This window comes from Aphelocoma coerulescens, chromosome 3 (assembly GCF_041296385.1).
Source record: "Aphelocoma coerulescens isolate FSJ_1873_10779 chromosome 3, UR_Acoe_1.0, whole genome shotgun sequence".
Classification (NCBI taxonomy): domain Eukaryota; kingdom Metazoa; phylum Chordata; class Aves; order Passeriformes; family Corvidae; genus Aphelocoma; species Aphelocoma coerulescens.
Genome location: NC_091016.1, coordinates 16,179,870 through 16,192,801, shown reverse-complemented (window position 1 = coordinate 16,192,801; position 12,932 = coordinate 16,179,870). Strand labels below are relative to the sequence as shown.

Sequence of the window (12,932 nt, the reverse complement as noted above, 5' to 3'; positions counted from 1 at the left end):
GCAGATGCTCTCTCTGAGATTTAGTGGCAATCTCTCTGAGATTTCTCTGCGCAAGTTGCGTAGTGACCGATGTCTTTAATTGCATGTAAGCTCAAATGAACTCCCATTTTAAAATGGGTACCGTAAGCCTTTTCCTGCTTAGCAAAATTGGTTTTAGGTACTTTCAGGAGCTGTTTAAATGTTGATGACTGCTGGTGGATTAACAGCATAGAGAAAATGAAGTCTCTTCCACTACAGAATAATAAATGGCGACTACATAACATTTTGCCTGGTCAGAAAATAAGAATGGTCCCCAGACCATATCAGGTTTTGATCTCTCAGCCAGATCTGCCATGCAAGGAGCCTGTTGGTAGTAGATTTTTGTCTGTGTTTGATACAGTTCAGAAAATGAGCAGAGAGCAGGCTTTGGAGACAGCGGGAGAGAACACTTGTGTTTTGGTTACATTTCTGTCCCCTGTGTAGCATTCTTCTCTCTCTATTCCCCTATTTCAGCGCACATTGTAAGAAAAAATGCCATTAACATTGTGAGGGGAAATGCCATTAAAATTTGGAGATGCTCCAGTGCCATGGCAATGGGGTCTGGCTAATTACCTAAGACAGCCTGAGGTTTGAAACAGCTGTTTGTTAGAAGCCACAAAAGCCTTCTGCCAAAGACACCGGCTAGTCACTGATGTTTCAAATCCAGCTGTCAAACAGCACCCATCTCTGGTGGGCTGGAGTTTCCAAGTGTGGTCTAATACTGCCCTTTGCCGTGTGCCACCAAGCAAAGGGAAGAGCCAGATGAGACTTTTGGCACTTGACATCAAAGGTCACAACAATGGAATCATCCCTTTTATTAGAAATCTCTCAACTGCCTCTCTATGGTGCATTTCAAAATCTTTGGCGTGGGTTTCGACAACTTCTAAATGGAAATAAACGGCAATTTGACATTTCAGTCACTGTTCATGCAGAAATAAATTGTGGAATGATTTAGTAAAGGTGTGAAGTCTGCCACAGGTACAAGGCTCTGTTTGGAGAAATTAGTCCTGAGAGCTTGGTGGTTCTGTTTCGGGGATGTTCAGCTGCTTTGCCCATTTCTGGATCATGAGGCTCTCACTGTTATTTCACTGATCTTAGCCAGAGAGACTCCCAAAATCACAAGTAGAGGTAGATCCTTGTTTGCATTAAGGCTGGTGGTTAAGAAGTTTGTGTCTCTCTTCCGGCAGCGCTTGTGGGATGGGTTTATCCCAGGAGCCCCAAAGTCGTCCAGCGCTACGCCCTGCCCGTGCTCTGGTCCTTCCTGGGGAACAAGGCGCTGCCTGTCCGAAGCGCCAATGTCTGCACTGTGGTCACCAAGCTTGCCTGCGCCCTCTACAAGGTGATGGGCGCCAAGCTGAGGAAGCATGCTGCCAGCCAGCCTCCGCATGTGCAGGAAAACCTCTCCAACATTTTGGGCTGGTGGAGTGTCGATGACCTGTAGAAAGATGACAAAGTGCTGAGTTGGACACCTCCGGATGTGACTTCTTAGCTGTGCCAAAAATGACAGAATGCAAAGGAAGGGTGTGCACCTGCCCCCGCTCTCTCCACCCCCCTTCCTAGTCGTGGCATGGGGTGCCTGAAGCAACTTCCGATTGAGGACAAGGTGAAGGCTGAGCATGGCTCAGCCTCACAAAGAGGTAAGGCGGGAGCTGGGCCGCTCTCTGGCGGGAGGAAGGCTCTTGTGCCAGCCTAGAGAGCCTGGGCACATTGCCAGGGAACAGTTCTGCCCTGCATGTGCCCCCTGCAATGAGCTGTGCAGCTCCCAGTGCCCCGTGTAGCTGTAGGGCTGCTCAGCTGTGGGGCCGGGAGAGGAGCAGGAGGGTGCGTGTGCAGCTGAGCCATTCCTGGAAAGCACAGGGCTCTGGGCTCCCTGCTGTCCCAGGGCAGCCCAGAGGCCACGCTGTTCCTGTGCTGGCTCTCTGGAAGTGGGTCAGGGTGTCTCCCTGGTCTGCCTCAAGTGGCTGCTGGCAGGAGCGTGTTTCCCTGTGCAGCTCTTTAGAAGTTACCTGGGAATCTCTCCAATGAAATAGTGTAGCTTCAGATGCTTTATGTTGGCATTGTGGCCTCTGTTATATTTTGTGTCTCCATTTTGCAGGACTGACTGGCTACACTCTTGCCAAGAAGTTTACCGTGGCATCTCCCTCTATGCTCCTTCCCTCCAAGCCATTGCCTCCCATCCAGAAGAGCTCTCCTTCTTCTAACACCAACAAAATATGTAGCGGAGAGCAGGAGAATGGGAAAACTATCACTGGCAATGGTGATGACAGAAGAAAACAGCAGGAGCTGAGTTCAGAGGGAAAAGGACATACGGTAAGGACCAACCTAAGTCCTGTCTGGTGGATTTCCAGTTTATGTGCTGTAGGCAGAGCTCTGAGAGCTTTTGCTGTGGTGTGAGCCCAGGGAAGCAGCTGAGCAAAGGGAGAGCTCAGCAGGACACTGCACTTCAGGCTGTCTTTGCAGTGGGTGTGTAGTGCAGGCGTCATGTCCTCAGCGTGTATCAGTAGCAGGGGAGGTCTTTGCATGGTTTTGGGGCTCTGTTGTGGCTCCTGCTCTGTCTTATGGCTGAGAAAACACCAACAGGCAGTCAGAGCAGCTGAAGTTGGCCAATCTTGTGAACCAATCCTTCTACATTTAGTGAACTACGGGTATGTGTGAACCATTTCTGTGTCTTGGTGGTGTTTTCTGTCAGCTGTGTCCTGTTTGGACGGAGAAAGGTGTTTGCTGGAACAGGCAGTCCTGCAAAGTCAGTTCCAGGTTGTGTCAGCTTTTGAGTTGTACAGGCATGCCCTTGTGCCCAGTTGTCTCTGATGCTATTTCTAGACTTCATCAGCTTCTGGGCAGCTTTGTGCAATCGTGCATAGCTTTGTCCAGAGGGAAGGGATGGCAGGTGGCCATGGGGAGAGCAGTCCAGAGCCCACCCCCACGATTGCCTTTGCAGCAGGGCCAGGACCTGCAGTTGTTTTGGGTTTGCCATGGGGTGCAGGAGGAGGCGGATGAACAACAGCTTTGGTAAACAGAATGTCCAACCCAAGGCTTGTGTACTTGATTCCAACCTTGCTGAGAAAGGGCCCAGCGTATCCCTGACAGGAACTGATCCTTCCGCTGAAGTTTGAACAGGGCCTGGTTTGGCTCTTTAGCTGTGCCAGGGACAATGGGATACTAAGGAAGGGTGTGCATCTGCCCCCGCTGCCTCCACCCACCTTGCTGGACATGGCATGGGGGCCCTGGAGCAACTTGGGCAGGAAGAGGCCTTCCAGAGAGCAGCAGGGCAGGGAGCTCTGTGGATCTTCCTAAATGCCAGTGAGCCTGAGATGATGGATGTGTGGGAGCTGGAGAGCACCGAGCATCCCCAGAGCTCAGCAGCATCGGGGCTCAAAGGCTGCTGGGGAACTGTACGAGGGAAGGGAAGCAGCAGCAGAAAGGAGGGGCTTGAGAAAAGCAGGTTTGGACATCCTGCAGAATGGCTTTGTGGGGACTTGGCTGGAGATCAGCACTGGATGTTAGGTGCTTTAGGGACAGGGATCCAAGCCCATTCCCATACGATCCAAAAGGCCAGTGGAGGCAGTGGCACCACAGGACATCTTGGTGCCAAACATGTGGATGCCAGCTGGCAATCCAGCCTTATTTCCAGAGAAGTGAGCACAGGGATAGAAGTGGCAAATGTGGGACATGGTCTCTCACTCACCACTTCCCTTTCCATTCCCTGTCCTAGACCAAGCTGCTCCATCAGTTTGACATTTCTGCCAGGTCCCAGCTAACAGCATGGCTAAATGTCTTCAGGCATGAATGGGGGCAAGGCTGGATGCTTGATCTGAGGAGTACTGTGTTCTACTCTTTGCAGGCTTCCTTGCTGTTTTCCAGCGGTGGGGATATGAAGAAGGGGTCATTGGGACCACCTTTGATCCCCCCAATACGCAAGGCAGTGAGTCCCCCTGTGAGCAGTGCGGCAGCGTCTGTCCCAAGCTCTCTGCAGCTGGATTTCCAGGAGTCCCCGGAGATGAGGTAAGCCAAGGTGTCTTCTGCTCCAGTGTGCTGTTCCTCTCGCTCTTTCAGTCTTGTGAGGTTATTTTCCACAGTCATGTCTCCCATGTATTTAGGCAAACCTCCGTGTATTCCCCATTTTGCCCATCTGTGGTGATCCAGCGCAATGGCAAACCCAACACCATATGCCCTAAGAGCAGAGGTGGTTGTGGGGAAGAGGAGGCAGGGCTTAAGAGCTCCTCAAAACAGGTCCTCTGCTGGAGGAGAGGACTTGGCTGCTGATTCCCTCTGTGGTGTTTGTGGTGTCATTTGGGAACTGTATTGCATGGATCTGGATACTGCAGTTCTTTGAATACTGTGATCCTTGACTGTCAACTTCTGCGGCCATGAGAATATGTCAGGGCAAATATTGGCTACTGAGGAGGTGTCTGCAAATTCAGGTGCTGCTTCTGTAAATGTCAGGCGTGACTTCTCTGTGCCTGGGCCTCCACCGTGAAACCAGAGCCCAGATAAAACTTGGGGTACAGATGTATAATCTGATCGATGTCTAGTATTTCGATCTGGGCTTAAGATCAAAGAGGGCAAGGTGCTAGAGAAGAGTTATAGGACTGTACCTGATGCAAAGATATTAGCTTGGATATAGGTGTGAGAAAATGTAGCTGTCAAGCTTATCCTAGTGACAAGGATAAGGAAGGAGTCACAGAAGTATCATTCCAATTGAAAAGCATCCGTAGGGCTTTTAAAGTGCAATCTGAATATCCTTACCTAGCAGCTGAGTTGGAAAAGGCCTTTTTGTCCTTGAAAGAGCAAGCAGGTGTACTGTCATTCTCAGGAGAGAGCAGTGCTATGACCCCATGTAGCCCGAGACTGTCACCAGTGTAAGGCATGAGCAGGCAAAGTCAAGCTTTGTCAGGAGAACAAAAGTAGCTGCCCTCCATACAGACTTGTGTCTCAGCTCAGCAGCTCTTGCTGCTTCACAGAGGCTGTAGGAGCCACTTGGCTCCAAAAGGAGAGAACTGGGCAGGTCTGATGCAAGTTGAAGAATGACTGCTGTGTTTCAGCCGGAGCTTGGCAAGCTCTGTGGGACTCCAGCAACTGAAAGCTTAAGGACAATTCATCAGCTTTGCAACTGGGTTTGCAGTTGGGTTGGTTTGCAGTTTTGCAGTTGGGTTTATGTGTTGCATTTCCTCCTTCATCAGGGGGACCTTGCTAAGAAGGTTTGCCTCCTTTGATGCTACACACATTCCATGCCCTTCTCTTTCTACCTGCTCATATGTTCTTTTGTCCTCCATTTTCTCAAGGCCAAGATCCAGCAGCAGAAGCAAAGAGAAGAACTCTGAACATGCAAGTAGGTACAGGGCATGTCTGTCCCTAAAATGACCATTGGAATGCTGACCCAGGGGTGGCATTGGGACAGTTTGGTTGAAAACCATCCTGGTTTAAATTTCTTCGAATCCCTTTCAATTCCTTGATGGGCTCAGTGGACTCTCCCAGAGCCTGGTCACTGGGAGTGTGCTCCGGTGGTGCAGTGAAAATTACTCCAGGAGCTGCACTGGTACCTTGGGGCTTGGGAAATGTGCCACAGGAAAAGAAAACATTCCTCTCCATCCTGCACATGCCTTTCATCTCCCTGCACCCTTTCTAAGGTCATAATTAGTAGAGAAAAAAAGACATTTAGCATGAAAGGAGAAATGTTCCCACTCCTTCCTCCTGCCTTTGAAGGGGGACACCTTCCCTTGGGGCAGTTTCTGTGCTGAAGCCTTTGCGATCTGAAGGAGATTCATGGACATTGCCTGGTTTTGCATGGGGAGAAATAGGGAAACCTCCTTAGACAGAAAGGCCTTGTTAATGTTCCAATTAAGGGGAAGGAGACTTCCAAATGGATGCAGCCTATGCAGGACCAGAGTTTGTCATCCTCTGACAGCACAAGCCTAAAGCCACCTATGGCAGGTTCACGATGGCAAATCTCTTCCCCGACTCTCTCTGCCCGTGTCAGTAGTGCAGGCTGAGGCTGGGGGAGGAGATGGCTTCTGCCCTGTCCCCCCTCCCTGCCTTGCCTGAGCCCTGACAAGAAGAGTTGTGCCAGACAAAATGCGGTGTCTGGTGCATGTGTGTCAGCCCCTGCTTTCAAGTTCAAAGCCTCAATGACAGTGTTGTTGTTCCTTTGCCATCTCTGGGCGTGGAATGATAGGAGAGGTGAGATTTGAAGGAACAATTTTGCTGATGCAGAAAAAGGGATCAGATCCACTGGTCCCTTGCCTCAGGGTTAGTTCTGCCAAATCCTTGGCAAGGCCCCTTTGGAATGACTCCGTAATTGCTGATATGCAGCTGGAATGCTGAATGCAGCTAGGGAGAAGTATTGTTGAGTATGTAAGGTGGCATTTCTGGATTAATTCTGGAGTAGAAATGAGCTATCTCTTTTAATATTGACCTGACCGTTCTACAGGGGGAAAAAAAATCCAGATTTAAGACAGGTCTTCTTTTTATGACCTGCCCTATGCCACTTCCATTGAGAAAATTTTGAATTGTCAGGAACCGCCATGATCAGAAACATTCTGAGGCAGGTCATGTTTGTGTTGGGTTCCAGTTTCTTTGCAGAAAAGAAAGCAAGCAATAAATGCCTGGAACAATGAATTAGAGCAAAAGTGGGATGTTTGGATGAGCCGTTTGTTCCCAACAGATACAGGCTACTTAAGTATTGGGGACATCTCATGGGGAGTGCAAACCTTCTGCAGCTTCTAACATGGGGTGCCATTGTTTGTGTCCCAGCACTGCCTTTGTTGTAAAGAGAAATAAAAACCACCAACAAAACCCAGCCGAGAACTGAGGGGGAGTTACAGAAACAAAGGCCTTGAAAACTTGCTTGGGAAAGCAATTACTTCCTAGGCTGAATTGTCAAATTCTAGAGACCCCTGTGGGTTGCCAACTGTTTGGAAGGAAAGGGATCCCAATGTAGTGGATGAGCTATGAGCAGCACAGAAGCAAAAGTAGTGGAATGTCTCTCTCCTGTCCTGCCAGCTCCATAGAGTTCAGAGCAATTATAGTGATGCTAGTTTCATGAAAAATAAAAGGGATCTTCTCAATATTTAAATATCCCCTTGAATGCCTCACCCATGATTGTAAAGGTGGGAGTTGAACTAACTCACTTCTTCCCTTGTACCTGATCTACAGCTTCTTCTGGAGACAAAACCTCAAGGAAGAAGTGGATGGAGACCATGCCTAAGGAGGGCCCTGTGTGGCCTCCCCACCCTGGTGCCCTTCCGCCCCTGCCTGGCTGCAAGGATGCTGTGCAGACCCCCAGGCTTGGCAGTGCAGGTCTCCGCTCGCAGCCTGCTCAGGGGGCCTTGGCCCAGGAGCCCCGGCAGGGGCAGCTGAGCAGCGCTGCCCCCGGGGTCACTGCCAGGGAGGACACGGTGAAGGCTGAGCATGGCTCAGCCTCACAAAGAGGTAAGGCGGGAGCTGGGCCGCTGTCTGGCGGGAGGAAGGCTCTTGTGCCAGCCTAGAGAGCCTGGGCACATTGCCAGGGAACAGTTCTGCCCTGCATGTGCCCCCTGCAATGAGCTGTGCAGCTCCCAGTGCCCCGTGTAGCTGTAGGGCTGCTCAGCTGTGGGGCCGGGAGAGGAGCAGGAGGGTGCGTGTGCAGCTGAGCCATTCCTGGAAAGCACAGGGCTCTGGGCTCCCTGCTGTCCCAGGGCAGCCCAGAGGCCAGGCTGTTCCTGTGCTGGCTCTCTGGAAGTGGGTCAGGGTGTCTCCCTGGTCTGCCTCAAGTGGCTGCTGGCAGGAGCGTGTTTCCCTGTGCAGCTCTTTAGAAGTTTCCAGGTGGTCTGTCCCATTAAATACGTAGCTTCAGATGCTTTAGGTTTGCATTGCGGCCTCTCTTATATTTTGTGTCTCCACTTTGCAGGCATGACTGGTACAGTCTTATCAAGAAGTTTTCCTTGGACATTTCCTATGTTCCCTAACCGTCAAAGCCCTTGCCTCCTGTCCAGAAGAGCTCTCTTTCCTCAAGCTCAGGAAGAGGGTTCTGCCTGTCTGAAGAATGTTTGAAGATTTGGATTTTTACATTAGGCTTTGTAGTTACAGATGTACATATGTTCTGACATGTAGATGTAGGTTTGAATAAATGTGTTGTAATTTTATATTTTAAAATTTGAAAATAGATTTTCAACTGTATATCTTTTATTTTGAGGGGTTTTTTTTCAGTTTTAAATAAAATAATTTTTAAAAAAAACAAGCTGAGAATGTGAGACCTGCTGGCCTAGAGGTTGTCAGAGTGCAGCTGACTCAACAAGCCACTGTCTCACGGTATTCTTTCCTCACAGGGCCTCTCCTCTTCCTCTTTTGCCATGTTTTCTTCATGTCATTTGTGCTGCTGTTTGTTAGTTAGCATTCCAATGGGGCCACCTATTACCATGTTTGGGGGACAATGGACCCAGAAGATCCTGTGTAGTCTACAGTTTTCTGCCTCAATGTATTCTGTGCTCACAAAAGGCCTGAGCAAAGCAACAAAGAGAATGTGCCCAAATCCCAAAGCTTTGCTCCTTTGCAATCTCAGACAGATCTGGCTCAGAGGTGTCTTCAATCACAATTCCATAGGTAAGAAGAGGACGTGTATTTCACTGGCAAAAGAGGCACTGCTTTGGAAAAGGCATCTGTATGTATATTTACCCAGGACAGCAGTCCAACAGCGTTGTTTGCGACTTGTTTGCAGAAGGATGAGTGAACTGTGAGGTTATTGAACAGGTGACAAGGGTTCCTCAAATCTGTACTGCAGCCTGGGTGCCATTCAGCCCAGAGTTATGGGATAATGGCGTAGTACGTCCCACACACATTCTGCCTCCAAGAAAAGCTTGGCTTGGCTTAATCGAGTGAAATAAATAGAAGAGAAATGAAATGGACATTTAAACTGGTCACTTTAGAGTGATTCTCCTGCTTTCCAATGTCAGCCCTGTAGCTCATGCTCCCAAGGCTTGTTATGAACGAGTGTCTGAGATTGCTTAAAAATTCACTGTCAAGGTTATCAGTAAAACCAGATTGAATATGTCCTAGGTTACAGTGTAAGATGCAACCAACAGTATGTATTCTATTGTCACCTTCACAAGCTGTTAAAAGAGATGGGGCTGTGTTTGTTATCTCCTACCATGACTCATCCTTGCTAAATCCCTCTGGAGGCTATCTCTGTTTAATGGGCAAGCAATGACCCACTGCATGACTCACAGAATTACATCAGCCCCTTGGGAGATGCTCCACCCAGGGGGAGGAGCCAAGCATTCCCACCTGGATATAATCAGGTAGGATTGAAGCACAAGCAGCTCTTCCCTCCTGGGTTCCCAGAGGATAAGAGTTACTACTGGACCTTCAGCCGAAGACCAGACCCTTCAACAGGATCACTGCTTCAATAGGACCACTTCATCTGGGCTGCTACCACCACCCTGATTAACAGGGTGTCAGGTTGTATCCTGACTCTGTCAGTGTTCTTGTACTATTGCAATTATTTTCATTTTCCTATTAAATTACAGTTCTGTCTTGTGATTTCTCACTGGTTTGTTTTCAAACTAGTGCAGAATATGAAGTAACAGCTCAACAAAATTTGTTGGCAACATTCACACTATTACTTACTAGTCCTTTAAGGCACAACAAGGGAAAAAAGCAACAAACAAAATGCAGTCAATCAAACCAGACATGAACTGAGAACTCTGTGTGTGTGTGTGTGTGTGTGTGTGTGTGTTTTTAGACGGGTTTTGACAAAGGGAGAGAAAGGACAAGGATGAAAAGGAATGTGGCCTAAAAGCTTAACAGCACTCAAGCTTAACAGTAGTTAAACTGGGGCCATGAGGAGTGGGGGGATTGGCCCAGGATCCATTGTTGATCGACGATCCTGTGAGTACAGGAAACTTGAGCTCGCTGGCTCTGAGAGGCCCCACTGGAGGTTGCCAGTGGCAGCTGCTGTGGTCCAGGAGAGCTTCGAGGGCTTCCTTTTGGGCCGCTGTTGATGGGCCACAAGACAGTGGGCTTCAGTCATAAAATGCTTCCTCATGGCCGCACTTTGGGTCAGCAGCCTGTCTTTGGAAGTGCGAGAAGAAGGATGTTATGGCATTCAGGCAAGAAAAGTAGTTTCCAAGACTGTTCATAGAAAACCCCAGGATCTGGTTAGACAGCACAAGTTCCTGGGAGCACTCAGTGTTTTGGGCAAGCTCAAGAGGAGCTTAGTCCAGGGGCTGTTCATCAAGGCTGAGGCCTAACAAGCATTTCTGAGATCACAGTGTGGCCTGACAAGGCCAGGGAAGATTCACCACCCCAGCGTGAAGCATGAAGTTTTGATGTAAAAAGCCATGGCCCAGTGGAACCCCGGGGCAGTTTCCTCAGGCCTGCGGGAGAATCCTACTGCAGATCCTTGTGCCACTGATTCCATCTCTCCCCACTTTTCTCAGTTCTTGGTGGCAAGGTCACTTAGGTTAGACACACAGCTCACAAGAAGTGCTCCTGTGTTTCTCTATACAATGAATTAAAGTGAGATGACACATCTCAAATCTGCATTTTCTTTCTGGCAATCTGACTGATTGGAGGAATTTCTGGAGCAGGAAGCTTGCTTCCTCAAATATTTACTGTGCATGGTAGTGAGCACAAAGAAAAGATTTAATGTTAAAAGCTTTGCCCAGGCAATGCTCCTTTGACAAGTTCTCTCCTTAGCTCTCCTTGGGAAGATCTGAAAGGTTCAATGACCCCAGCAAAAGCTCCTGCAATGGCTGCCCGCCAGCAGAGCAGGGCTGTCAGCTGAACCAAGTGTTGCCACAGGCAGCAGCTTAGCCAGGGCAGCAAATCAGGAGCTAGGAAGGAGCTGATCTGAAGGCCAAACCTCCTTAGCTCCTTCCAAGAGCACTGCAACAATTCCTCATTCCAAGGAGGTGCAGTGCTGGACACCAGAGCTCTGTGTGAGGACTGGACACAAGTTTGCTCCCACGGAGTGCCGTGATGGTTTCTGCAGGAGCTGTGGGCTCCTGTGCCTGCCGGACACCATGAGGAGAGAAGGAGCCGAGTACACTGACACACCTTTGCCTTGAGCATAGCCCGGCCTTGACCAAACACACTGAAAGGTTCCCCCTTGGCCCATGTCTCGAAACGCCAGGTCAGCTGTTTGATGACTCCAGCTGGTTTGGTGTAAAAAAATTTCCCTCAGAAATACTAGTGTCTTGGGGTGACTTTATGATGTGTATTCCTTATCGCTGCCCTATGCCCAGAAATTAATTTTTGTGCCTTTTTATGCCTTTAAACTGAGCCTGAGAAGGGGAAGGAAAAACTGAGCAAAACTTTTTCAAAGCAGTTTGCAGCTTGTTCAAGGTCACACAGAGATAGCGACTTTTTTTCCAGCTGCGGCAGGGGAGGGAGGAGGCACCCGGCTCGCGGCTGCCCGGTCAGACAAAAATGCCCCTATTCAAACAGTGGGTGTGCAAGTAGACATGAAGTTTCACTGTCTTTTCTAGGATATTTTAGAAAGATCTAAGAGAATATTGCAGGAGGGAGCAGATGCCTAATTTTGTCTCCAGAGGAATCCCCAAAGGACACATCACTCTGCTGGTGATGGCAGGAAACCCCATAAGCTCACAGACTAGTTTTCCCTGACACATGCCAGCCTTCCCAGGCTTTACTAGGCTGGGATTTAAACCATAGCTAAGCAAACACACGCAGCCAAGTGACACAGAGTTTTTCCTCCAGAAATTGGAAGGAAAACCTGAGGAATTGGCAGCTAGCCCCTCAGAAACATGAGGAGCAAAAGCCAGTCTTCTACCTGAGAGCTGCCTGGGCAGGGGCAATTCTTCCGATTGCATCAGCGTGGCCGTGGCTAGAAAGGGCAGCGAGGAGAGGAATTCAGCGTCTCCTGGCAGCCCCTGAAATCCCAGCTCTCACTTGCGTGCACCGGGGATTCTGCTTCAGACTCTGAACTTGCGCAGCCGCTCCTTGGGCGCTGTTTGCCCCCAGGCACAGCGGTGGGTGCTGCAGCAGCTGTCCCGCACACAGGGCTCTGGAGCCTCCCCGAGGCCGCCAAGGACTGGAGGAGGCCACGTGCCCGGGATCTGGTGCAGCACCGTGGGGCTGTGGGGGATGCTTTGGTCTCTTTGGGGCGGGGGGTGGGGAGCAGGGCAAATGGAATCAAGATGAGACAGGGATCAACCAGCGCCACGCCAGGCAGCGATTTTTCCTACCGGGGCTCCTCTGAGTTTAGCGAGCTAATGAGGCCTGCGGAGCAAACGAGACCCGGGAGCGAGGAGGGAAGGGCTGGCTGGGAAGGAGTCAGATAAAGCCCTTGCAGGCATTTCTCTTTCTCGGGCTCCTGGGGAGACAAAGGAGACAAGAAGGATGTCCCATCTCGTGACACTTCCTTTTTTCCTTCAGGAGCTGTACCGCAGTTACTGCCTACGAGAGTTTCCATCGTGATCCCTTTGATGCCAGGGAGCACAAAGAACTTGGAACCTTGCCGGAGTCCAGCCCTGCCTGCCTATCTTGGAGCAGAGGGGAAAGATGAAGAAGTATTTGGGCGGGGCTTGAGCCGAAATGGCATTTTGCCGCTTCTGATTTCCTCCCAGCTTTTGCAGCGGGGCGACCACTGCGTCCCTGCAAACCGCTCCCCTTTCCAAAGCACACGCGGGCCTGGCTGGCAGCTCCGGCTTCTCGAAGGGGCTGCTGCCGTTGGCAACAGGAGCTGTTGTTGAAATTTTCGCGTTGCTTAACCCCCCCTGCCAAAGGCCACCGAGTGGCTGAGGAAGGACACAAAAAGATTACCCTGGAGGAAGGGGACCAAAAGCTTGGAAAAGGATGAAAGAAAGGCTCCGATGACAACGACAAGAACAAGATTTATTTTTGACAGCAAATTAACACCCGCCGCCCTCCAGCCCTCCCAGATTCGCAGGCCGAGCGGTGCTGATTCCGTGCCTGAG

At 50.0% G+C, this 12,932-nt stretch overlaps 2 protein-coding genes across 2 annotated transcripts in view; both read left to right on the top strand.

Moving 5' to 3' along the window:
- Nucleotides 1–1,638, top strand: part of LOC138107671 (TOG array regulator of axonemal microtubules protein 2-like) — a 95,469-nt gene extending 93,831 nt beyond the window's left edge. The window contains exon 16 of the mRNA XM_069009186.1: nucleotides 1,206–1,638. Coding sequence (XP_068865287.1) covers nucleotides 1,206–1,459 — 254 coding nt within the window. The 3' untranslated portion in view covers nucleotides 1,460–1,638. The remainder of the gene's footprint in view (nucleotides 1–1,205) is intronic.
- A 2,251-nt stretch (nucleotides 1,639–3,889) lies between these two features.
- The window catches only part of LOC138107020 (TOG array regulator of axonemal microtubules protein 2-like), a 44,604-nt gene continuing 35,561 nt past the window's right edge, over nucleotides 3,890–12,932 (top strand). The window contains exons 1-2 of the mRNA XM_069008351.1: nucleotides 3,890–4,020; nucleotides 5,301–5,351. Of these exons, the coding sequence (XP_068864452.1) occupies nucleotides 3,890–4,020; nucleotides 5,301–5,351 (182 nt within the window). The remainder of the gene's footprint in view (nucleotides 4,021–5,300; nucleotides 5,352–12,932) is intronic.